The following is a 26,316-nucleotide window of genomic DNA, read 5'->3' on the forward strand; positions in this document are numbered from 1 at the left end:
CATGCACCATCAATCTTTCTGATTCATTTGAGAGTATGTTGTTGTAACTAAGCCGTGGAATTCTTTGTTGTTGTTATTTTTAAAATCTTCGAGCGTTGAGACTGGAACACCATGTTTAAATTGCAGTGATGTTTTATTTTCTTTCATATCAGTTAATACGGCTAGTATATTGTTTTCTTTGTATCTTTTTGTTTTTTTAGTTGACTAGTGAGTGAGTTAAATTTAATTGAGTGAGTGATGATTATATTGAGAAATAATATAAGAAATGGTTTTTAATAAGTTAATTAGATAAAGATAGGCGCTTAGTTTTTATTTATCATATCCGTTAGTTTTTATTTGGTAATTTCGATCAGTGTACGGAATAATGTGGTGTGCGGTTTGACCCGGTTTTACTTTAAGATTGAATAAACACGCATATAAGAATGAATAAATGCGCATATAAGAATGAATAAATGCTAGAAATATATATTTATTTTTCTTTTAATCACCCAGTAATAAAGTTACAGGTAAAGTAACTTATATTATTACAGTTTATTGTTAAACTACGACAAGAGAGCACGGCTCTCCCAATCATTAGGCTTTAATTCTACTAACTAGACGGTTAGTTCTATTTTAGGAATACTCACCTCCATCAAAGTTTTAAATGTTTCTCTTTGTTCTTTTAAATTCCATAACTGGAACGATTCTTTTAATATTGCTATAATCTCAGCTTGCAGTTCTTCTTGAGGTAGTGTAAATTTAATTTTTTTTTCTTCTATCATCTATTGAAAGAAGTTTAAACCAAGATTTTTACATATAGAAATCACTTAATATGTAAATGATTTTTTTTTTGTGTTGACTGTAATTGATTAATTATTAGTGAGTAACAAGTTTGATTTTTCATCAGCCTGATAAATAGATTAGTTTTATGTTGAATTAGAATAGTTCAAATATCCTCTATTTTAAAAAAAGAATGCAGGTAATTTTTACTATATTTTGAGATACCAAAAATGATTTTAAAACTGCTCTTCCAACGGCGTCTATGTTTCGAAGGAAACTGATATCAAAGTTGCATAGTTCAAGGCCGTATATATGCTTTAGCACTGCTTAAGTGTTGTATAAATGAAATATTGTTGACGGCTGGCAATAACGAATACCACTGTCAATTAGAGCTATTGCAACCAATTGAAACTGAGTTATATGATCATTTAGATTTTTTTTATGAAGTGTTGCAATTTTCTTGTTGATTTTATCATTATCCTATTGGAAACCAAAATGTTTTAATTTATTTTGGAGACATATATAGCTTCCGTTAATTTGAACAACGTTGTTCGGAATCGAAATTTTACCAGAGATCAGAAATTCCGTTTTTTCAGTGTTTAGCTTAATAAAGTTTGATATTCCATATGTTTGAAACCTGTCAATCAGTTCTTGCAGACCAGAGATTGTTGAACTTAGCAAAATTACATCATCTGCGTATGCAATGACACCAGTACAGTTATCATTTATTGCTGAACCTACTTTACATTCTGAGACAATTTCATTTAGGATATTTTTAGTATAAATGCTATATAAATGTGGCGATAGAATAGGCCCTTGAAGCACCCCTTGTGACAGACTGAATTGATTTGAGGTAATTCCCTGATAGGATACGTTAGCAGTACCAGAGAAATATATAGCGATGAGATTGTGTGTACTACAGATAAAGGTAATTTTTTTGGAAGTAGAGCTTCTCAAATAGCAAATCCCAGTTGCAAGTATCAAACGCTTTATTTGCATCTAAACTCCATATATATAGTCTGGCGTGCTATTGTTACTATAGTGCTTAATGGTTTCGCTCAATAAAAATTCTGCGTGGAGTGTAGAACTGTTTTTTTTAAAACCAAACTGATGGGAGTGGCTATCTTTTATATAAGGACATAAATGCTAGATTAGATATTATAGAAGTTTTGTAAAGATAGGTAAAATGCGAATTTCACGGTAATTATCCGGATTATTAAGAAATTTTTTATATGACTTAACAAGTGGAATAATTGTTGAAGTTGATAAATATTTTGGAACCTTTCCTTACGTTAGAATGCTATTATAAAAATTAGCGAGCCACTAAAAAAGATTGTTATTATGAGAGTGTTTAAGGTGTTCAGCACTTACCCCACAGCTATCTGGGGACTTATTACTATTTAGTTGTGATATACAGTTTATAATATCAGCTGCTGTAATAACTAGTGAATTAGGCTCGTTACTTAAAGGTGGAATTTGATGAGGATTTCGGTCATTATTTGTAAAAAGCGGCGTATTAAGTATAGATTGAAAATGTTTTCTAAACTCTTTAACGATATCTTTTATGCTTTGCGATTTATTAATTGTAAATAAACGAGTTGTTGCTTTAGTTTTGATTTTACGAATGTTTTCCCAGAACTTCTGAGGACTTGTAGTTCGTAGATTTTTAATATTTATTGTTTTTTCCTGGATCTTTTTGTTATGGGCTGCTTTAAGCGCTTTTCGAAAGTTTTTAAGTGCAAAGATGTATTTTTTTATGCCATGCATTCGGGTGATTTATTATATAAAGATTTTTGACATAAAAGTTATTTTAAAAAATTTAAAGTTAAATGAAAGATTTTCTTGAATTGAATATTGAAATTGAAATTGAATACTTACCGGTTTTGCGTTTTCCAAAGCACTGCTTAACTGCTAATAAAGCAGCATTTTTTATCTTTTTGCATGTTTCTATTAACTCTAGTTCAATTCTTTCCTCGTTAAAGGTGTAGTTATTGAAAGCTATAGAGAGATTATGGTTATATATTTCGATGAAGTTTTTGTTACTCCATGCATATTTTGGAATATGAATATATTTTTGTATTATGCTATTTATTACGGTTGACAGATTAGTATGTGTAACGACGATACTTGTAGCGATTGGTAAGTGATCGCTAAAATTAAAAGGCAAAGGAGGAATAACTTTGGTATTTATAAAAGATAAGGATGACTCTTTTAGAGCAGCGACGTGATCGATATACGATGAGTTAGGGAGAGTTTTATTCTGATAGGTGTGTGTTAATCCAGCGCCACTGGTGATATCGATAAATGAGAGCTTATTTGGTTTAGTAAAATTAGTTAGGTGATTAGAGAATTTGTTGCGCGTTTTATTATTGCGATTCTCAGAATCGTAAACTGTCTCGGGATATGACTGAAAATCTCCAGCAATAATAACTTCACTTACAACTTCGCAGTTTTTTATGACTGACGTAATAAGGTCTAATTGTTGTGTGTACTTTGAGAGAGATTCCTCGTTATTTCTATACGAGGTAAGATAGATACCGATAAACACTAGATTTTGACAATTTTGTTTACCTTTGATAGCGAGAATATTATTATCTTCATAAAATATGTGTGGAGACAGGAGAGCATCTTTTTTAATAACGAATGCGTTTCCTCCAAATGGTCTTCCATATCTTTTTTTCTGCCGCATGAAAAATTGCTTTGTGTGTCGGCATTGCTATGTTTTTTAGCAAAAAGAGTTCAATATTCAAAAGCTAATGTTCCGATAAAAAGATATTATCAAATAATTTGACCAGTTCGGAAATATAAATTGAGTTTGATTAAAAACTTCGGCAATTATACGCACAAAAAGTAATATTTTCAAAGGTTTTACTTACTGTGTTTCCTTCCATTTTGAATTCAAATTATATCCGAGTTGAGTAAGAATGTTGCAGTACATAGGAAGGTTGTTCTTGAAATGTAGAAAATAATTTTTGAGGTGGCTGTACAAAGTGTAACGTATTAACTGCACTCTGCTGTGATGTTTTGATTTTTGAGATATTACGATGAAGCCTGAATGGTTAAACAATAATATTATTGTCCCAAACATCAGGGTTTAGGATCATGTCTCTTTCAGTACTTTTTATATTCACTTTAATTGATCAATTGTATTTATTTTTACGGTTAAGCTTTACATCAATTGGTTCGATACCTGTTTCATTTTTAATGTGGTTAGACAGATCTTCTTCCGATATAATGTTCCAGACCCCTCCTACAAAAATATAAAATTCTCGCAACGTACGTTCACCTGCAATGGAACTTCTGTTTAATGCAATTTTATTTCCGAAAATTGGCTTTATTTTAAATTTTTCTGTTAGGGCTTTTCTTGCTGCATTGTTTTTTTATTTAACAACCGTAAAGAAATGATCATTTTTTTTCCAGTCCCCTCTTTTTTCAATATATGGTGGTTGGATTTGGACCTTTTTAGCATAGGTGACTCTATTTTGGTTTCTTTTTTCGTATGTTTTTAAACTAGACTCCATAATGGTAGTCTCATCATGAAGGAAACGTAAAGGTATATCATTTAGAGCATTTTCAATATTTGCGGAATGATTTTCTATTGAACCAGAAACAAAAGATTTTTCAGTATTAAGCGGTTTTTGAGATGATACATTACTGCAGCTGTTAGAAATCAGCGTGTTTTGATTTTTTTCGATTTTTTTGCACGATTGCTGTAATTCATCATAATTGACTTGTAATAAGTGTAGTTCGTCTCTGATTTTTTTGTTTTCTAATTTGATTGTTTTCACGCACTCGACGAGCTCTTTTAAGGTCGACATATCAAAACTTTCTAAGATCTCGGTGAATAGAGTTGCTCTTAGATTAAAAATATCAGCTTCTTTAAATTGCAAAAAACCTTGGATGATAACATCTTTCGGATGAGAGCATATTTCTACGATACTATTTAAGTAATATTCACATATATTTTTCGAATTCAAATTTGAGAATATCTCGCTTATTTCTCTTGGAGTCATCTTTTCATTTTATTAAAACTTTTTTTTCTTTGTTTTTACTCAGTTAAAAAACACGTCCGTTCACCATAAGAACCATGCAGCAAAAAAATCATATTAGAATGAATAAACATATAAAAATGAAAAGATGCGCATATAAAAATGAATAACCCTGTAATATTGGGAATATTAGGAACATTAACATAATGTTTGTTTGTGTGTGCCTTTAGACAAATAAGCTGTAAGGTGTTGCAACGAAAACTTTTAGTCTGAATGGAAAAAAAAAATTCCTAATATGAAGTTCAATTGAATAGTTTTATGTTCAGTAAAGTATATTCATAATGTATCTGGGAAACATATAAATGTATAATAATACATTTATGGGTAAATATATATAATACATACATAATAATATACACAAGTTGTCATGACCCGTAAAATACGGGTAAATTACCTTTTCTATACTTATTCCTTACTTCAATATGTTTTAGTGAGCGGTAGAAAAATAATTATATACATATATAAAAACTATACATTGAACTATTCATTGAGTTCGATCCCCACCACGTCCCTGGTAGTACCGCGCTCAACTTGTTTCTCCGCGCAGCGACCTTGTTCGTCAAGGTTCGTGTTTCGGAGTTATAGAGTTGAGAGAGGGTTATAACCACTATTAAGTAGCCTCCTCATCTGTAGTGGCTTTATCGGCCTTGCGGAGGTGAATAACAAAAAAAAAAATAACAAAAAAAAATAACTATTCTTTGAACAAACAGTTCTATTTGTGTTAATAAGTAAAAATGCAAGTTGCTATCAATTATTAAATATGGCAGTAACCATTAGCGAAATTCGAACAATATTAAAGGAAAAGTACAAAAGAGATAAAGTATTACTAATAAAACAACAAGGAGAAAATATTTTTAAACTTATCAGTGCGAACGCAAAAATAACGAGAGACCGACAACAAAAAGCTGAAACAAACATTAATGACAGCATGGAAAAAATTAAACGATTGGAAAAGGATATATTTAATGTAAAGGAAAGTTTGAATTTTCACACGGAACTCATTGAAAAAAAGGTCAAAAATAATATTGAATCTATTGAAAAAAAAAAGATTTTGTAAAACCGAAGCACATAAAAACGATGAGTTTATTGACTTTAAAAAATAACTTAGAGAAATTGAGGATTGGTCACGAAGAAGTAACCTTAGGATTAATGGCATCAAAGAAAATGAAAATGAAATATGGTCTGAAAGTGAAATAAAAGTGAATAAACTTTTTGAGGAGACTCTAGGGGTGGAAAATGTGAGAATTGAACGAGCACATCGTAGTGGACGCCGAGATGCAAAAACACCAAGCTCAATTATTATTAAGCTGTTAGACTACAAAGATAAGGTAGAAATTTTAAAAAATTCTTCTAAATTAAAGGGTGAAAACATCTACATAAACGGAGATTTTTGCTTTGAAACGAACTTAATAAGAAAAGATCTTAGAGAAAAAATGAAAATTGAACGGCAGCTGGGAAAATTTGCATATATATCGTATGATAAGCTAATTGTACGCGAGTGGGTGTCTAAGAAAACGAAAGAAATCCCAAATCTGTGTCAGTAAGAGTTAGGGTTTATAATTTTTCTTTTAAATATTGTGAACTATTTTATTAACTGTTTTGCGTTTATTTATATATGCGTTACTTTAAATGGAGGTAAACTTTATAATTAAATTTCTAGATGAAAATGTCGTACTCAGTGACGTCAATGACTCTAATAACTTTAATCAAAAAACACATGAAAGCCAATACTACACAGTTATTGAATCTTCTCAATATCATCAAAAAAATAAAAATAGTTTTTCAATTTTAAACATTAATATTCGAATAATATTAAATAAAAATTTTGAAAATCTTAGGTTTTTGTTGGATGAATTAAAACACGATTTTAAAACTATTTTTCTAACGGAAACTTGGTGTAAGCGTGGTGAAACAAATGCTCAATTTTAACTAATTAAATACTCATCAGTTCACCAACCACGTGATTTTGGTGTTGGTGGGGGAGTATGTATTTTTGTTCACAACTCAATTAACTATAGTTAACGTCACAATCTCTGTGTAAATGAAAAAGATTGTGAGTCATTATTCATTAATATAATAAATAAAACCACAAAAAAATAATTAAAAATAACACATATAAACCTCAATCTACTTGCTTAAAAAAATTTAAAACTTATCTTAAACCATTCTTAACAAATATAAATTAAACTCGAAGTCATGCCTACTTAGTTGGGGACTTTAACATAGATCTAATAAACCATGCTTCCAATAATAATATTTACAATTTTATAAATACTCTTCTTCTAAATAATTTAATTCCGACAATAAACAAGCCAACGAGAGTGGCTAACAACTCTTCTACACTTCTTGATGATATACAAACTAATAGCCATCTTAATAACCGTCTTTACACAGGCATAATCAAAACTGACTTATTAGATCGTTTCACAACATTCCTAGTTACTAACAATATATTATTTAACAGTATTCCTTCTCAATCCATTATGTATAGGCGACAAATCAATAAAAACTCGGTAAAAAAATTTCAAAACCTTCTAAAAGATAACGTTGATTGGAATTTGGTATTGCAATCACATGGCGTTAACAACGCATATGATCTATTTTTAAATTAATTCTGTAAGCAATATGATCAAGCATTTCCTGAAAAAAAAATTATTGTAAAAACCAAAGCTGTTTTTACTCCATGGGGATGTCTAACGGGTTACTAAAATCTTCAAAAAGAAAACAAAAGTTATATGATAAGTACTTGAAAAAAAAAACTTATAAAAACGAAATGACGAATGAAAATTATAAATATATATTTGAAAAAACAAAAAGGAACTCAAAAAAGCTTTATTATGCAAAGCTATTAAGTAAAGCCTCCGGAAACACTAAAAAAACATGGAATGTAATTATAGAAGTAATAAGAAAAAATAATTATGCGAGAAACATTCTGCCAATAAAAATAACAATTGATAAAAACACAATTTATGATAAATCAGTTATTGCTGAAAAATTAAACAGCTTCTTTACTTATGCTTGTCCGAATTTGGCATTTAAAATTCCTCTGAATTCAACACCATTTGAATCTTATTTAAAAAATTACGATAAAGTTATAGATGAACCTAATTTGAAAACAATTGAATTGCAAACCGCCTTTTTTTACCTTAAAACTAACAAAAGTGCTAAACTTGATAAAATTAACGTTAATGCTGTAAGATAAGTATATAATATAATAGAACTCTCGTTATTTCACATATTTAATCTTTCATTTAAAACAGGTATCGTCCCTGAAAAGCTAAAAATTGCACGAATCACGCCGACATGTAAGTCCGGAGATGACTCAAATATCTCTAATTATAGGCCTATATCTATTTTACCTTGTTTTTCAAAATTACTTGAGAGAATAATGTAGAATAGGCTTTTTCATCACTTATCAGAAAACGACATGCTGTATTCAAAACAATTTGGTTTCAAAAAAAAAAATCAACGGAGCATGCAGTGATTGAACTAGTAAATCAAATATCAAGTGCATTCAGTAGTAACTACTTTACCTTAGGAGTTTTCATTGATCTGTCAAAAGCTTTCGATACCGTTAATCATAATATACTAATAAAAAAACTTGAATATTATGGTGTAAAAAATAACAATTTACTTTGGTTCAAAAGTTATTTGACCGATAGAAAACAATTTATAGTTTATGAACAAAAACAAACATTTCCGACTGCCATAATTTGTAGGGTTCCCTAGGACTCTATTTTAGGACCACTGTGGTTCCTAGTGTATATTAATGATTTAAATTTAGCTAGTGACCTATTAAATTGTATTATTTTTGCAGATAAATCCAATCTTTTTTATTTCCACAGTGATATTATTACACTATTTGAAACAACAAACAAACAATTATTGAAAGTTAATGAGTGGTTTAAAAGTAATAAACTTTCTCTAAATGTGAAAAAAACAAAATTTATTTTGTTCCACAAAGTTAATAAATCAAAAATTGTTCCCTTCAAATTGCCTAATCTAGTAATCAATAACACTAACATTAAAAGAGAAAACTCAGTAAACTTTCAAGGCGTAATCTTAGATGAACATTTACGTTGGAGTTTACATATAAAAAGTATTGAAAATAAAATATCAAAAATTTAGCAATGATATATAGGACCAAACCATTTTTAAACAGTAGTTCTTTAAAAAGTTTATATTTCTCTTTTATTTATTGTTATTTAATTTATTGCAATATTGCATGGGCAAGTACAAACCATACAAAATTAAAAAAATTGTACTGTAAATAAAAACACGCGTGCAGAAAAACTTTTGGAGCTAATAGAACTCTACCTTGTGAGCCTCTTCTGCGTACACTTGGAGCATTAAATATATATAAAATCAACTTACACCAAGTTTTAATGTTCATGTATAAAACAAATATAGGATTATCTCCTAAAATGTTTTAATTCTATTTTGACATAAAAGTTCATAAATATTCAACAAAATTTACTAATTTTGGGACAACTTTATTGTCCCAAAATACAGTTCAAAACTAACTTCATATTCATTTCTTTATCGTGGACCTTACTTGTTGAAAATGTTTCCCAAAATTGTAATACACATAAAACTAGGATAGAGCAGTTTGAAAATGAATCAAAACAGGCATTCTTACTTATGGATTTTAATATATTCGATTTAAATGTTTTTTTCAAGTAAAACTCAAATACAAAAAATAATTAATACAAAAATTGTCACTGAGTGTATCAACATGTTTTTTTATTACCTTATATATGGTATTACTTCTATGGCGTTTGTTAATTTATTTACGTTATTTCTATGAAGTAGACTAATTTATTTATGTTATTTCTATGGTGTGCATTAATTTATTTACATTTTATTTTTAAATCTTAGTTTAAATTTTTAAGTTTTAAGCAAATGATAATATCTTATTTACTTTTTCTTATTCACTTGATCTTACTCTTTCGTTAAATTTTTTTTCCTTTAAATTTTTCTCTATAAGACAACGAATTGTTAACTATTTCACTTTTATACTTTAATTTCTTTTTTTATAAATATTTTGTTAACTATAGATATTCAAATATTATGGTTTTTGTAAATGCGTGAGAATAGGGCTCGTGATAAGGCTAAATTAGTCTTCTTCTTGCCCCGCCAATATTTATTTTTATTTATGAGCTTCGAAACTGTATAAATTATTTAACGGAAAAGAAAAAAAGAAAAAAAGTACTTGAGCCATTTGCAATACTTAACCATTTGCAATACTTGACCGTTTGCAATACTCGACCATTTGCAAAACGCGAGTAAACTGATTTTGAGGAAAAAAAGTCCGATTAAACTGATTTTGAGAAAACACCTAAAAACTAAACTACTTTTAGTTGCGCATCAACAGAAATTGATATTTTCTTTGTCCGTTTTTAGGACCAAAAATTTTTTAATTCGTCCAATATTTAAATAGATGATAGATTTATGTATATAAAACGTGGAAATAGAATTAACTCAAAATTTTTATTTTTGTGACTTAGCTCCTCACTTATTGTTTACCTTTTAAACCAATAAAGTAAATTTTCTATTAAAATTCACTTTGAAAAACTTTACACGTTCTGATAGATGTTGAGTGATTCGCTATTTAACAACGGTATCATTACCAGTCAAAATAATATTTAGAATACCGGCTTGAAATGTGTTAATTACTATAAGCATAAAAAGTTTCAAAAAACATGAGATGACATAACTATGTGGAGTAACGGACTTAATATGACCCGTATCAATACTATTATTAAATATTATTATATTACTGGTCATGGTAAGTCTATTCCGCACCTACCATTTTAATAGTTTCACTTTATTTCAATAATTTTTTAAAAAGAGCATAATAAGTCTTTGTTTTGAGTTAACGATTAACTTACAATACGGTGTTGATTAATTAATTAATTTCATTAATAAAGCTATACAAAATTAATTAATAAAAATTAATTATAAATAATAAAAAAAGTTAATAGAAACTTATCAAAGGAAAAAATAATAGGGCCTATTCACGCATTTTTTTTTTTTTTTTTTTTTTTTTACAAAAGTCTACAAAAGATGTAAGGTATGATAAATAGGCCATCTTCAGCTTATCAGGACTCTTGCCCTGTTAATTTTAAAGAAAATTAACGTTTCCATCTAAAATCATTTTTCTATAAGAAACTTGTCTCTTTAATGCATACACTTAATCTATTACTAAGCACATTAAAACCTTACACTCTATCATGACATACGCGCAACAAATTTCTAGCGGTGTTTTCATGTTTTTGGAAATTTTAAAAAGCTTTTTAATAAATACTTTCCCTTTCGTTTGTTATGGTATTTAATATCTTTATATGTGTTAAGCACATAACATCTATAGACCTTTAAAAAAGCTTTACTTTGTATTCTAGAAAATTGGAAAAGTCATAAAAAAATTAGGTGTGAAAACGAAAGGATTTAAACCCACGCGAATCACTACAGCCACTTTGACATGTTATAATATTATCTTTTAACACTGTTTAATAAACAAAAGACTTATTAAACTTTAAAAACGACATATAAATGCTTAATAAAAATGCATATAAGTCAAAATTAAACAAATATTGCTGCAATAAAATTTTCAAGTAAAAGTAAATCTGTAACATTTGATATACCGTCATACATGGTTACTTGGACCCGAATTTGATACATGTTTGATGTTTGTGGTTCTCTCTCATATTTATGTCAATGTAAAAAAAACTTGTTGTTGCTAATTCATGAACTTATTAATTAGTAATGATGATTGTAGATAAAAAAATATTTGGGTAGACTTCGGTTCCCATTTTTTTAGGGGATGTAAAAAGCCCTACCCATTTTGAGGTATTCGGCAAATCTCTCGGATAGCTGATGATGTCTTCTAATTAAAGCTTTTACCCATTCAACACCTGGGAGATTTCATTGAAACATTGAAGATCACTCCTTAATCAATCTAGATAGGATTTCACAATAATTCGAAGATCAAATGACGTCAGTGGGTAGCCAAAAGTTGAAACTTTATTCAAGTGATCACAAAATAACAGTTCTTCTTCAGGCGTGAAGATAGCTGGATGCCTTGCATGTTTCTTTGTAATATTAAGGCTTTAATTTTTTTTTTTTTTCTATCAAAATAATAAAAATTAAAGGATCTGTTGCTACATTTTGTAGCAATGATACTTCTTTTAAGAAATGTTGTTAAATAATTTTTAACTTTTTTAGTTATGTCTGGACAAACAAAAGTTTTACACTAAATTTTTACCATTATTATAGTTTCTTTTAAAAAAAAATTTTTTGATTAATTCTTTCAATAAAAATTAACCTTTTTTTTTAAATGTTACGTGATTTGAGTAAGTGTATGATTAACTTATTTACTTTCATACCAAATAACTCTATAAAAAATAAACAAACAAATAAACATTTTATTTTTTTGGGTTCAAGTAACCCCAGTTAGCTCAAGTAGCCCCGCATGACGGTCATTTTTAAATTTACATAATTTGAAGTTTACATCAGATATAAGCATAGATTTTTGTTCACATAGATAAAATACGAATAATGACCGATTGTGGTTTCAAATGCCGAATAGCTTTATAATTTTAAAGATTTTTTTATTTACACATTTATTAGCAAATTAACAAAACATAACAATTTTTTTAGTTTCCAACTGTATGTGTATATTGATCTAACGTGTAATCTGATTAATTTAAAAAAAGAAATCGAATTAAAAAAGGAAAAAATACACCCCAGGAATTCAATTTATTTATACATAATAAAACAAAATATGTTAAGAAAAGTTAATTTAAAAAAAAATTTAACTAAATTTGCATTATCAATTATTACCAATTGGCATATTAACCAACTACAAAAAACTAATTATTGATGCAGCGTATTTTTTTTTCCCATCACTCTCCTTATTCGTTACTTTATACAGAATCAACACACTATACAAAACAGAATAAAAAAGAAAAGTGGCGGAGTGTGTGTGGGGGGTGGGGTGGATGGGGGTGGAGGGAAATGGGAAGCTTTTGCCCTAAATTTAAGTTCACACCTTAAGTGCTTTATGAGATATGGGATTATGAGTAAAAACATTAAAGATTAACACTACAAACCAATTTACCTGTTGATGCTTTTCTAGAGCATTGCTAAAAATAGTCAAAATCTGTAAGAAAAGACATTTATTGCAAAGACAATTACCTATTACACGATATAAAAATAACATAGCAGCTATCGGTGCAAACAAATTTGATCAGAAAATAAAATTATTCTTACCTTGATTGCGATAAACTAATTTATTTTTAGACTATTAGCTAATGATCAACATAGCAAACATTAGGCAAATAAAATTTACTAAGTTAAAACCATATTTTAACAGTAGACAAAGTGAAAATATGATAATTGGTAGAGCATCGAAGTTTAACTAAAGAATTAAAATAACAACTAAAAATGCGATGCGTATTTTACCTAGTTCTCGCAGAGCCTGATTTCTTTCATTTTGATTACTATTTAATTCAGCTCGCATAGGTTCATCTCTTTCATTTCGAAGACGATTTATCTCAGCTCGCCTAACCTGGTTTCTTTCATTTTGAGAAAGTCTAATAATTTCACTTCTTAAATTATCAGACATAATTAAGCATCAAAGGAGTAAAAACAATACTTAAAATAATAAAAGTTGAACTTTTATTTTTAGATTGAACTTTGAGTTTTCTTACTTAAACTTATCCAAAATTCAGTGTAAGCAAATAAAACAGAGCATAATATAATAATCTAATTCTATTTTACCTCTACTATTATTTATATTTAAATTAGATGTTTTAAAATAATTTAGCAATGTAAAGATAACATATTTCTATCAAAAACTTAAACTAAAGTTGTAAAAAAATTGATATAATCTTTTTAACTGAGTAATATAATATTTAAGGTAGTTCTTTTTTATTATTGACAAAATATTACTAGTATTTAAATAAAAAAACAAAAAGTAATTTAAAATGTTATTAATTTTTTACAGATAAATACTCATAAACAAAGCAAATTAAAAAAATTATAATGCCTCTCTGTTCAGCAAGCACTGCCAGTATTAAACGGTGAAATGTAATTGCCCATCTTAAAATCCCTTTCATTACTTTAAAATGTATTTAGTGCAAAAATTGCATTAAGTAAATACAAAACTAATAATTGAAAACCTCTATAAACATGCAAATATTTGCTTTAAGTGAAGAAACTTAAAAATATTGAAACTATTTTAATTTTTTTTTATTTATTTAACATTCTAAAGAAAAAAGTTCAATAAACTATATATCTTTTCATCATTTCTATTAAATTCACATTCTTTCAAGAATATTTTTTCAATACATTTTATGATTACTATAACTACAAACAGATTTAATTTATGTGTTTTATCATGTCAGTGCACCACTTTACTGGCACGGACATTATTCTAGCTCTCAAGAAAGCCATGTCACATTATAGAAAAGTAAATCACTTAGATAGCAAGGCCAACACTCTTGCTGCAAACTAAGCCCAGCCACAACAATTTGAAATCTTGCAAACAACATATTAACCACTTACAAACTATAAACACATAACATTATAACACATCACAAACGTAGAAACACTTCATATATAAAAATATTTACAAACTTTCAAAATATAAACCAATATAATTCTAATACATATAAACACAAAACAATTAAAACATAAATATGATTAAATATATAAACTAAAAAATATATAAGTTAGAAACATAAAACACAACCTTATATTTGCAATATTTGTTTATATAATATATAAGTTAGATTTGTTTATATAATATAAAAGTTAGAAACATTTATAAAATACAACATTATTTTTGTAATATTTGTTTAACAACATACCTCATAATAAATGTTTAACAACTTTAAAAAAACAAACAATCAAACGATTGGTTTTTTATATTATAAAAGCAAACAGATTTTCTTTAAAATAAGGTATTAAACGATCTTGTTCTTTAACATGCAACATAGAGTTGACCATGTGAGATGCAAGAGTTTAGGAGTTAAACACTAACTTTATGAAGAGTTTGACCTTTGAAAAGAGCATCGTCTTCTAGAGTCATCATCGTCTGCTAATTTTTGCAAATAAAATTACAGATTGATATACTTTAAATAAAAATGACTACGGACTTCAATTGTGTAATTATTAAATGTGTGAATTAAATAAATTACCTGACTTTAAAAGTTACCATACTAATTTAAAAATAACAACAGGTTTATCCTATACTATTAAAGTCATCAAATTAAAATGTTTCCGACCTTAAGCTTATGAAGCCATTAAGCCAATTAACAGACCATTATAAGCCAATTAACAGACCATTAACAGCCAATTAACAGACCAATTACAGACCAACAGACCATTAAGCTGATGAAGAAAGGTTTTTTATCTTAATACTGATTAAGCAGATATTAATAGATTATAAAGATTAAGAAGACAATAAATTACCTCATCACGTAGCCAAAATTATGAAAAGAAATATTAAAAGGCCAAGCCTGCTAAACCTTCTTCAAAAAATTCAGTATGAACGCGCTTGAATGAGTAACAGCAACAGCAGCATTAAGTTTAGCAATAATATATAGGGATTCTATCTCTAAACGTAGTCATTTAAATTAGATGTTTTAAAATTATAGCAGTGTGTAAAGTTAAAATATTTCCATCAAGAACTTAAACTAAAGTTATAAATGAAATGATATAATCTTTTTAACTGAGTAATGTTATATATTTAAGGTAGTTATTATTAATTATTGACAAAATATTGTTAGTATTTAATCAAAAAAACAATAAAAAGTAATTTTAAAAGGAACAAAGTATATATCTTTTTAACAAAATTTACTTAAAAAGAAACTGTATATTAATATTTAGTGAAGTATATATTTTTTTAAATAAAATTTACTTATAATTATAAATATTAAAAAATTATAGATATTAAAAAACTATACTTCTTTTCAAAATTTCTTTTAAATACATTCTTTCAAGAATATTTTCCAACACTTTTTATGATTACATTAACTAAAAACAGATTTAATTTATGTGTTTCATCATACCACCACTTGGCTAGTTTGGTCAAAACTCTTGCTACAAACTAAGCAAATAGAGTGTTTCAGCAAGTTCCATAGCATCTTTAGTAACTCTATACAGCTCATAATCCGATCTCATATACTTCAAAAAAGTCGACACTTTCATATAGTTTCAAAACCCTCTGCAAATAAACAGTCTTCACCTGAAGTGTTTTGCTTACAAAATTAAATTTGAACAATAAATCATACCAAGTGACAAATAGCAGAGGAGTTTGATATCTGTAGTTTTCTTGGCAATTTCCATAGCGGTACATTTTCCAAAACCATCAATCTTGGAATCTAATTTGGATTCAAAAATAGCGTCATGAACTACATAAATATGGTATTGCAAAAGTGTCTATTCTATGCTCCCAACAGATTTTACTTAGATGTTTTACATTCAAATCTTCTACTCGATTTGTTAATATACTCCATTTTTGGGTTGATCCAAAAAAAAAAGTTATAATTCTTTTGAATATTGCTGAAAAGGTCAACAGTTACAGTGCAGGAAAGGCTGCATTACTGACAAGAAGAAAAAAAAGCTTGTGAGTTAAGGTCAAGGATACTTTTTTGTACGTTTAAATTCTTTCAAATCATGTTTAATCCTTTATCATAACCTTGGCCACACACATTTTGTGATGATATTCCTTTTTTGAAAGCTCGTCTAACAAGCAAGCAGTCAACCTTTGCTCAAATGTAAAAGAGACCTGAACAAATTTAAAAAAATGTTTCTTTACCTTTTCTTCTTCGCCTAAAACTGCATAGACAAAGCGAACTACAAGTGACATTTGCTCTTTACAACTTTCGTCAAGAATGCATTCCAAAATTATAGAATAATACAAAGCTTTCTGCAGTTTACACAAGATTAACTTAGTAACTTTGCAGGAGAGACGACAACTGAACTCAATTTGATTTTTTTTGCTTAAATAATACACACGAGTTTCCCAACGTACATAATCAGAATTTTGAAATGCGTTGAGCAGGTTTTTAAAAACTTTATTGTTTCTATTGAATAATTATCAGAAATAACTATTATATCTTAAGACCGTAAATTTTCCCCTGACGTCATCTGCTCCTAACGTACAAATTGTTTCTGTTTGTTATAAATTATAAAAATGGTTAAAAGTACAATTAACAACCAACATCAAGATAAAAATATTTTAAAGATAGAACCAACAATTATTAAAACTTAAATAACAGTAACTGATTATCTCTTTAAATTATTATTATTTTGTTTTTATTAAATAACTTAACAACCCTCGGAATTAGGGTCGGCATTCGGCAATGCTGACCTAACTGCCGACCTGAAAGTGTTTGAGGTTGGTAAAAAATTGCCTTATTTTTATGTTTCATGGTAGGACCTTTGTATCAAATAATTTTTGTCGACATGATGTCGACCTCTTTTGATTGAAAAGATTGAAGATGATTGAAATTGGTTGAAAGATTGAAGTCGGCAAATTATTGCCGACCTCATTTTTCCTATTCCGCGGGGTTGTTGATAGTAATAAATGCACTCTGATATCAAATCTTACCTGCAATTGATGCTGATTACCGTATGGATCTTGTTCTTTCTACCTAAAAAAAATTTAACCAATGTCTTTGCTTGTTTTTTGTCTTCTCTCTCCATATCTGATTAGTGTTTACTATAAAAGAAACCTGTAGGTTTCTTTTTCTCTGCCATGACTCACAAATTTATGCTTTTAAATAAATAACTAATTACTACTTTTTTCTGTAATTACTTTTTAATTGAAGTGCAGAGCATATACATGTAAATCAATAATTTATAATATATACTTGACGCCCCTTAATTTAAACTTACGATTTCAGTAAACATTTAACATACAAACAACACAATTTAAATAAACATATAACTCACAAACATATAAAACACAAAAAAAAACTAACTAGTACTCCTTAATAAAATTACTTTTTCATTGAAGTGGTGAGCAAAGATGAAAAAATTAATAGTCAAGGATATAAAGATTGGCGCCTCTAATATAGTCCTTGTGCTGGCCTGGGGTTTATCCTTTACTACAGAAGTAATCAAATTAAAAAGTTTTCCATTTTATTAATTATTAAGCTGATGAAGCCATGTTTTTGATCTTATTACTGATTATTCAGATATTAACAGATTATAAAGATTTAATCTTATTGCATGGTCAAAAATATAAAGAGAAATTTTAAAACCTAATCGCGTGGTCAAAAATATAAAAAGAAATATTAAAAGGCCAAGCATGCTAAATCAACACGAATGAGTAACAGCACCAGCATTTAGTTCAGCGGCAGCACCAGCGTTTATTTCAGCAATAATATATAGTGATAAGCAATAATAATGATTTCGAGTTAATTTTTGTTAAAAAATGTAAAAAAAGTAGAGTAAGAAATTTGTAGGAAGACGTTATTAAACGAGTAGTGAGAAACTTTAACTGTAAAATAATTTGAAATCTGAAAAAGTTTCTGAAGGATATCTTAACGGTTTAAACAATCGATGGACTCTGTTTATGTGGTTAGAAAGAGAGTTTTTTTAATTCAATTTTAAATTGAAAGCCTTTCATTCAGTTCTTTTTTTTTAACTATGATTTTATTGATACTGCCACAAGTACTGTTTCTTTCAAATAGCATACAATGTAAAGACAGAAAACGTGTAACATAAAATCTGTATGGAGAGATGATTTTAAGATCCTATTTGAGTTGCGCAAAGCATGCATTATTTGTAAGAACTTTGGCCAATATCCAAACAATCATTAAATACAAATATCTCAATTTTAAATTTTTTTTTTAAATAAGAAAACTATAATGTCTCACGAAATTTTTTTAAGTGCATTGCTCACACTTATAGAAAAGGTAGAATTGCTACCTTAAAGTAGAATACATATAGCATATGTACCTTAGGATATGCATATGTTAAGATATGTACCGTAAAATATACAAATATTAGGATATGTTTCTTAGGTTATATATCCTATTATATAATATATCTTTAGTAGGGTATAGTTTTCAACACTTTAAATGAAACATTATAGCTTTAAAGTAGAAAATTGTACAATAAATCATTTTTTAATACAATTTTTTACCTTATAAGGGTGAAAATTACACCTTTCAGATACATCCTCTGGAAGTTAACAAAACCTTTCCTTTCAGATAAATCAGGTCACTCTAACAAATATATCACTTTAGTTAAAAACATCATCTCTGAAAACCCTTTATTGATTAATATTTTTAATAACTATTTTATAAACGTTGCAGTGCGATTTAGTTGCACAAACTTCATACATTCGCCTTTATTTCGATGCTTTATAGACCCAGTTGATGCAGATATCAAAAAGTGTGTTGATTATCCCAATACAATAAATATAAAGTAAACATTTAGTACGTGTAGACATAGTTTCAAGTTCCATAAAATCACACATGATGATATTACAAAAATAATAGGGTTTATAAATAATAAGAAAAAGACTAGTGGTGGTATACCAACTTCTATGTTAAAATCTTATATTACTCACTTTACGAACAGTTTTACAGATTGCATAAATAATAGTATTTATGATGGTAAATACCCGTAATTTCTAAAAATAGCTAATGTTATACTATGTTTTAAGAAAAATGACCCAACTGATAAGTCAAATTACCGTTCAATTAGCATTTTACCAGCCCTTTCTAAAGTTTTTGAAACTATTTTATATGAACAAATCATGATATTTATTAAGCCTAGATTTGATTAACTTTTGTGTGGTTTCTAAAGAGGTTATAATACTCAGCATGCCCTTTTTTTGTAACTTAATAAGTGGCATGATTGTATTATTAGTGGAGGCATTTCTGCATCAATATTAATAGATCTCTCAAAAACGTACAACTATATCCTGCATGACTTAAAAATTACTAAATTAGACCCTTATGGTTTTTTGACAGAAATTCCTAATCTCTTCCTGTCGTATATTTTTTACAAAGGGTAAAAACCTTCTGCCTGAAATTGGGTGGATAAATTATCTGAAAAGCCTTAAGGGTCAATCCTTGGATCTATTTTGTTCAATATCTTTATAAATGACTTATTTTTATTTATTAAAGATACAGAATATTGTTATTTTGCTGATGACACTATTTATGCTTGTGATTATAGCTTTGAGGAGGTTATTTTTTGTTTGCAAAAAGAAGCAAACAATACTATCAATTGGTTTCAGTTAAACTCAATGGTTGCGAACCCAGATAAGTTTCAATATCTTTTAGTTGGTTTAAAAAACACAAAAAATCTATTGCTAAAAATAGGTAATATAAGGGTTTTTTGGCCTCCGATAAGGGGGCAAAAAACCCGCTAAGACTACTGGGTATAACAATTGATAAAGATCTAAAGTTTGGGGAACACATTAAACAGTTATGCAGTAAAAATAATGGTAAACGTTTTGCCATATCACTCATAAGAAATATTTTATCTCGTGATAATTCTATTTTGCTGTTTAATGCTTTTATTTTGTCAAACTTTTCTTATTGTCCTTTAATTTGGCTGTTTTGTTTAGAAAAAGATGACAAACAAATAAATAGAATTCATAAAAAAGCACTAATTATATTCTATAAAAGATTTAACTTGCCTCTGGATGAATTATTAAATTTTGATAATAGTCCTAGAATCCATCTAAAATACTTGGGATTTCTTATAATGGAAACTTTCAAATCTATTATTTGTCTAAATCCAATATTTATGAAAAACCTTTCTGCTATAAAAAAAAATTAAGAATAAACTCCGTTGTAGCAAAAACTCAATCTACCTCCTAAATACCTCCGAAAGGCTCCATATTTAATCATTCATGCTGTACGTTAAATAGAACCACCTTGCTCTGGAACACTCTTAATAGTGAGGCAAAAAGTCTTGAGGTGTTCAAAAGACATATCAAGATTTGTTAAGGTAATAATTGCGATTGCAAAATTAGTTGTTTTTAAAATTTTGTTTTTATTTAAACTGACTTCTATCTTTAGTTGAGATTTGTTTTATTATAAATATTTTTTCTTAAATTGAAACCATTGTAAATTTTCATGACATTTTTTTTTATGATACAATTGCATTTTTTTCATGACATTTATATGTGTGTCTACAAAGTTAAATGTGTTGACTCAAATTAGTTTTAGTGTTAACTAAAACTAATTTAAATCATGTAAAAATCAACTTGAAAAAAGTTTTTAATTTAAAAAAAAACAACTTTACTAAGCATATATCACATATTCTAACCTGAGTTAGAAACTTTTAATTCTTTTTTTAGTGTGTAAAATTGTGATTTTTTGCTTAATTATAATCATGAGTTTTTAATCCCTCGCTCATGATTGTTAATTGGCTACTTTCAATGGCAAGAAGGGCGGTAGAAAACAACAGTAAATCGCAGATTCCGCATTATTTAATATTTTTCTCTTCTTTTTTCTCTACAACTTTTGAATCAGTTAAAGAAGTGTTGATTTTGTTTTGGTATGTGCAATATAGATAATTTTTATCTTAATTTATATCAAAATAATTAGGATATTTATTATATTAAAAGGGAATGAGAAAAGAACATGAAACGCACGCCGATTCTTCAATGCAAACCCATCTTTCATTGGCAGTATCAAAATTGGACGCACTTGAAAACAAAATTACGTTAACATTGGATACGCTTGAAAATAAAATTGCGTCAAAAGTGAATGCACTTGAAAATAAAATTATGTTAACAGTGAATGGGCTTGAAAATAAAATTATGTCAAAAGTAGAATCACTTGAAACCAAAATTGCATCGAAAGCAGTTACACTTGAAAATAAAATTACCTCGAAAGTGGAATCATTTGAAAACAAAAATGCTACAGAAGTTGTTGCACTTGAAAATAAAATTATGTCAAAAGTAGAATCACTTGAAACCATAATTGCGTTGAAAGCGGTTGCACTTGAAAATAAAATTACCTCGGCAGTGGAATCACTTGAAAACAAAAATGCGTCAGAAGTGGTTGCACTTGAAATGAAAATTACATCAACAGTGGATGCACTTAAAAATGAACTTATGGTAAAAGTGGATGCACAACAAGATAAAATTATGTTACATGAGAAAAATTTGGAAGTAATAAAGGCCTTCCTCGTAGCCGAAACGGTAAGAAAATGATTTATATAAAAATGTGTTTTAAAGTAATAAAAAAAATAATATAAAAAGTTGACAAAAAATATAAGTAACAATCAATTACTTACTAATTGCATCCAGCCGTGAATGTGTTTTGGTCAGAGTTGAAAAGTTAAACTTATAATTTTTAATATATAAAAATATTAAAAAAAAAAAAGATTTAACAGCCAATAAAATAAAATTATAAGAAAAGACTAAAAAAAATTTTTTTTATAAATGAAAAAGACTAGTGCATATAGTTATTATTTTTGAAGTTATTTTAAAAAAAAGTTCTCTTGGGCAATCAATTCAAAAATGTTTTAGGTAGGGTAGAGAGAGCTAATTGAGCAAATTTTATTAAATCTAACAGATCTCATGAACGGTCTTACATAATTTTTTCAATATGTGAAAGATAATTTAACCTGCTTAAAATTTGTTAAGAATAAAGTATAGTTTTTGATTTTTTTTTAAACATATTGCCTAAAGTTTGCAGAGCTGTTCAACCTGCCCCAGCGAGTAAGTTAAGCAATAGTGTGTGGTAAGTTAAAAATTCAACAAAGAAATGAATATGTATGATACGAAACTTGAGTGAACCATCAATAAAACTTTCACTAACAGTAAGCGTGTTTATAGATTATTAACTTTTTATTTTATACCTTAATGACACAAGTACAAAAAGTGAAAAACTTAAATAATAAGAAAGTCTTATAAAATATAAAAATATAATTTTATACTTTAAACAACTATCAACTGTGAATCCCAATTTAAACATTACTAATTTTAAAAATATATATAAATAATGTACCGCTCTATAATTTCTTATCAAAGTTGTGATCTTTGTGTTCAATAGTTCAGTTTATTTATTTTTCTCAAAGCTGCTCAACTTACCCCTCTAGACAAGAAAACACATTAGTTGGGTTTTTTAAAGAACAGTAAGACTTAAGAAAAAACAGTTAATTTTAATCAAAAGTCTGATGATGAAATGGTAATTTATCAACACTTAAGTGATAGCAGATAAAAAAGTTAATGAGCATGCAAGAGAAAAGTAGCATAATTTTTTTTTTTGCTGTTTTGGTCCAAAATAAAAGCCCATATATCTTACTCAATAGCTTTTCAGCAATCTTTCGTTGCGCGTTAAGATTTTAATTCCTTAATTTTCATTTATTAGATGTTTTGTCATGTGATGCGTAGTTTTTGAGATATTTTAACTGCCCAACTTGCCCCTATGCTTATCTAGCCCCACTCCACCCTACTTAATGTTGGTTTTATCAGAGTAGAAAAAATTCAAAATATAAGGCTGTAAATATGAGTGAAGAACTTAACAAGATTTAAATCTGCAAAGGAAAGTTTTTCACTGATATTTGGGTGATGTACGTTGTTTTGGGATAAAAATGCATAAGTTAAAATATGCATAGTTATAAATGAAAAAATAATTTTATGCAAGTTTTTTACACACTCAGTAAATATTATGTTAGGTGTTAAGGAAAAAAAGTTCAAAAAGTTGAAAATGACCACATAAAGTTTGTATTTTTTTTATTAATTTTTTTAATAATATTTTTTAATTTTTTAATGAGGTAACTTTATTTTTGTAAAGAACTTTATTAAGATTTTGACTTTGCAAAAGCAAAAAAAAAAGATAAAATAATGTTTTGCTTAGGATTTGATTGTTTAAATAGAAAAAATACCAAGAAGTATAACTTTTTGGGAGAAAGCAGTTTCATTAAAAAAACAATTACAACTTTTATGATTTATTTCGCTGTCATGACCCGTAGATACGGGTAATAGTAAGTCTGTTCCACACCCGACTATTTCAAAACTTGTTCTTAAATTAGTCTCTATACTTTAATTTATTTTAGTAAACGGCAAAAAATTAATTGATTTAAAGTTCAGTTCAACAATTTTATTGTTTTACTATTTGTTTGGTAAAAAATTAATTTTATTAAGAGCTGTACTTATTTACTTCAATGTTATCTACGTAATAAAAGTATCTTTAACATGTAAGACAGTTGCATAACATTTCTTCAGATGTTTTTAGAAACTTAGACTATAATAATATTTTAACACTCTCATTAAGATTCATTTAAAAAGCAAATTTGGGGCATTTTATGGAAAATTTTCTCTTTTTATTCATTTCGTGCAACATGAACTTAACAACTTTTTCTTTATACAGTTGGCCTAGAATGTCTAAATAATATACAGTCTTATTAATTTTACATCTTAATTTGCAAGATATGTGGCAAATTGTGGCATTAGGACATCTTCCTTTGGCATCACTAAACATATCAACTATCTCTTCACTATCAATATTGTGAGGCCTTGCACTCGCAGTCTCCTCCTTTAGTGTCTCTGTAATAGAAAATGAGAAATACCTTTTATATTGTCGCTTCAAGACAACTTGCACAGCATCAAGACAAGCAGAGGTCATTTTTTAAGCTGGTTATCAATGAAGCTTATACAAGTGTTAGTGGTTAGCAATGGAGCATATATTGATTTAAAATGTTAGGGGGAAGAGTATTTCCAAAAATCTATTCTTCTGCGAAACATAGTGGCTGGATTTTGATCTTCTGCAAATCAGAGTGGCTGGAAGACAAGCAGAAGTCATTTTTTAAGCTGGTTATCAATGAAGTATATACAAGTGTTTGTGGTTAGCAATGGAGCATACATTGATTTTAAAATGTAAGGGGGAAGAGTATTTCCAAAAAATCTGTTCTTCTGCGTAACAGAGTGGCTGGATTTGATTCACAATTAGTAATTATTAGCAAAACTTTTTTCACTACCTGAATACCAGAAACATGATCAAAAGTTGCATCCTTAGCTGAAACATAAAACTTTTTCATTCAAGGCCCAGTAAGGAGTTTTCCAAACAAAACAAGCACACATTTCTTTCAACTATTACATTTTACTGTTCCAACAGTGAGGAAATGTTTAAACTCACTAAATAAAAATAAATGTTTAAACTCACTCATAAAAAAGAAACAAGTATGAAAAAGAACACGAAGCCTATTTCCACGATATCTAGGAATAATACTTCGTGGTAGATTGTTTTCATCTAAAAAATTTAGAAATCCTATTGGTACATTACACAATAACAAACTATAAATTATCATTCTTATTTGTAATGAATATGTTTTTTCATCATCCGACATAATTATATTTCTTTCCTCCTCAATCTGGAGCAAATCATTTTCCAAACTAGCAATTACCCTGCTACTTGTCAAAACAGCAGCATTATACTTAGTTTTGAGTTGCCTTAACTAACGCATTTCATATAATTTCAAAGTCTTTTTTTCAGCTTTAAAGTTACAAATCTGGTCGTAATTTTTTTTTGAGTGAGTTTTTTCAGATTTTGTATTTCTGCCCTTTAACTATTTTTTCTTTCTGTTTAACATTTTGTTTTAGAATACATAATTGATTTGGCATGCTGTTTAATTCAGCTTTTAATAGTGATATCTTGTTACGACGTTCTTTGTAAGAGTACCTACCTCTTAGTTTTTGTTTTATAGGGCTTAATTTCTCTCTAAGTATATGGTTAGTTATGCCTCGTTCACTATAACCTGCAGATGTTGTTGTCCACTAGTTAAAGGTGATAAAACATTCATATTGGTATGTAAAACATCTGAGGAGCCTGATAATAATACAATGTTAGCCTAACTTGATATATCGCTTAAAAAAGAGTTATTGCAAAAGTCAAAAAAACGTTTACTGTCCCAGTTAAAATTTTTAGCCCAATTCAATAATTTATTTATGAGACTCCTAACCTGATTCTATCTTAAATCTATCTTAAAATGTTTAGTGACTTGTTGAGATGTTTTGAGAAACGAATCTTTATTTTTTGAAAATAATAGAATTTTCTACAAACTGTATTACACACTGTATTAGTCATTTCTACAAACTGTATTATACACTGTATTAGTCAATGTCTATTTTTGACAATTCAAATTAATTAAATACTTTTTGCTTTTACCATAAAACACAAACTTCCTTTTTGGCCCCATGATAGCAAGAAGAGCAAGAAGAAAAAAAGTTTAATTTTGATAAATAAAAAAATTAACATATTTAAATAATGGTAAATATTTATACTGTTTAGTACAATTAAATAATCTATATCCAACATCATTATTGTTATTAATAGTACATTCCACCCCTCCTCACTGTGAGTGTACCGCATTATTAAAGCTTATAACAGTTATCTAATTGGAGTATTGTATTGAGGTGCCTGAGTATGCTTTTTTTCAGTGAAATTTGGCAGGCAGTAAGAAAAAAGCTTTTTAAAGTTAAGAGAATATATTAGAAAAATAAACCAGCATTACTTCGATA

The 26,316-nt window shown here is 28.0% G+C and overlaps 1 protein-coding gene across 5 annotated transcripts in view; it reads left to right on the plus strand.

The window, feature by feature from the left end:
- Positions 1-26,316, plus strand: part of LOC136083885 (TNF receptor-associated factor 3-like) — a 105,055-nt gene that overhangs the window by 57,507 nt on the left and 21,232 nt on the right. For all 5 annotated transcript variants that reach the window (XM_065803804.1, XM_065803802.1, XM_065803800.1 and 2 more), the window contains one exon: positions 21,415-21,993. In XM_065803804.1, coding sequence (XP_065659876.1) covers positions 21,415-21,993 — 579 coding nt within the window. The remainder of the gene's footprint in view (positions 1-21,414; positions 21,994-26,316) is intronic.

This window comes from Hydra vulgaris, chromosome 08, assembly GCF_038396675.1.
Source record: "Hydra vulgaris chromosome 08, alternate assembly HydraT2T_AEP".
Lineage (NCBI taxonomy): Eukaryota > Metazoa > Cnidaria > Hydrozoa > Anthoathecata > Hydridae > Hydra > Hydra vulgaris.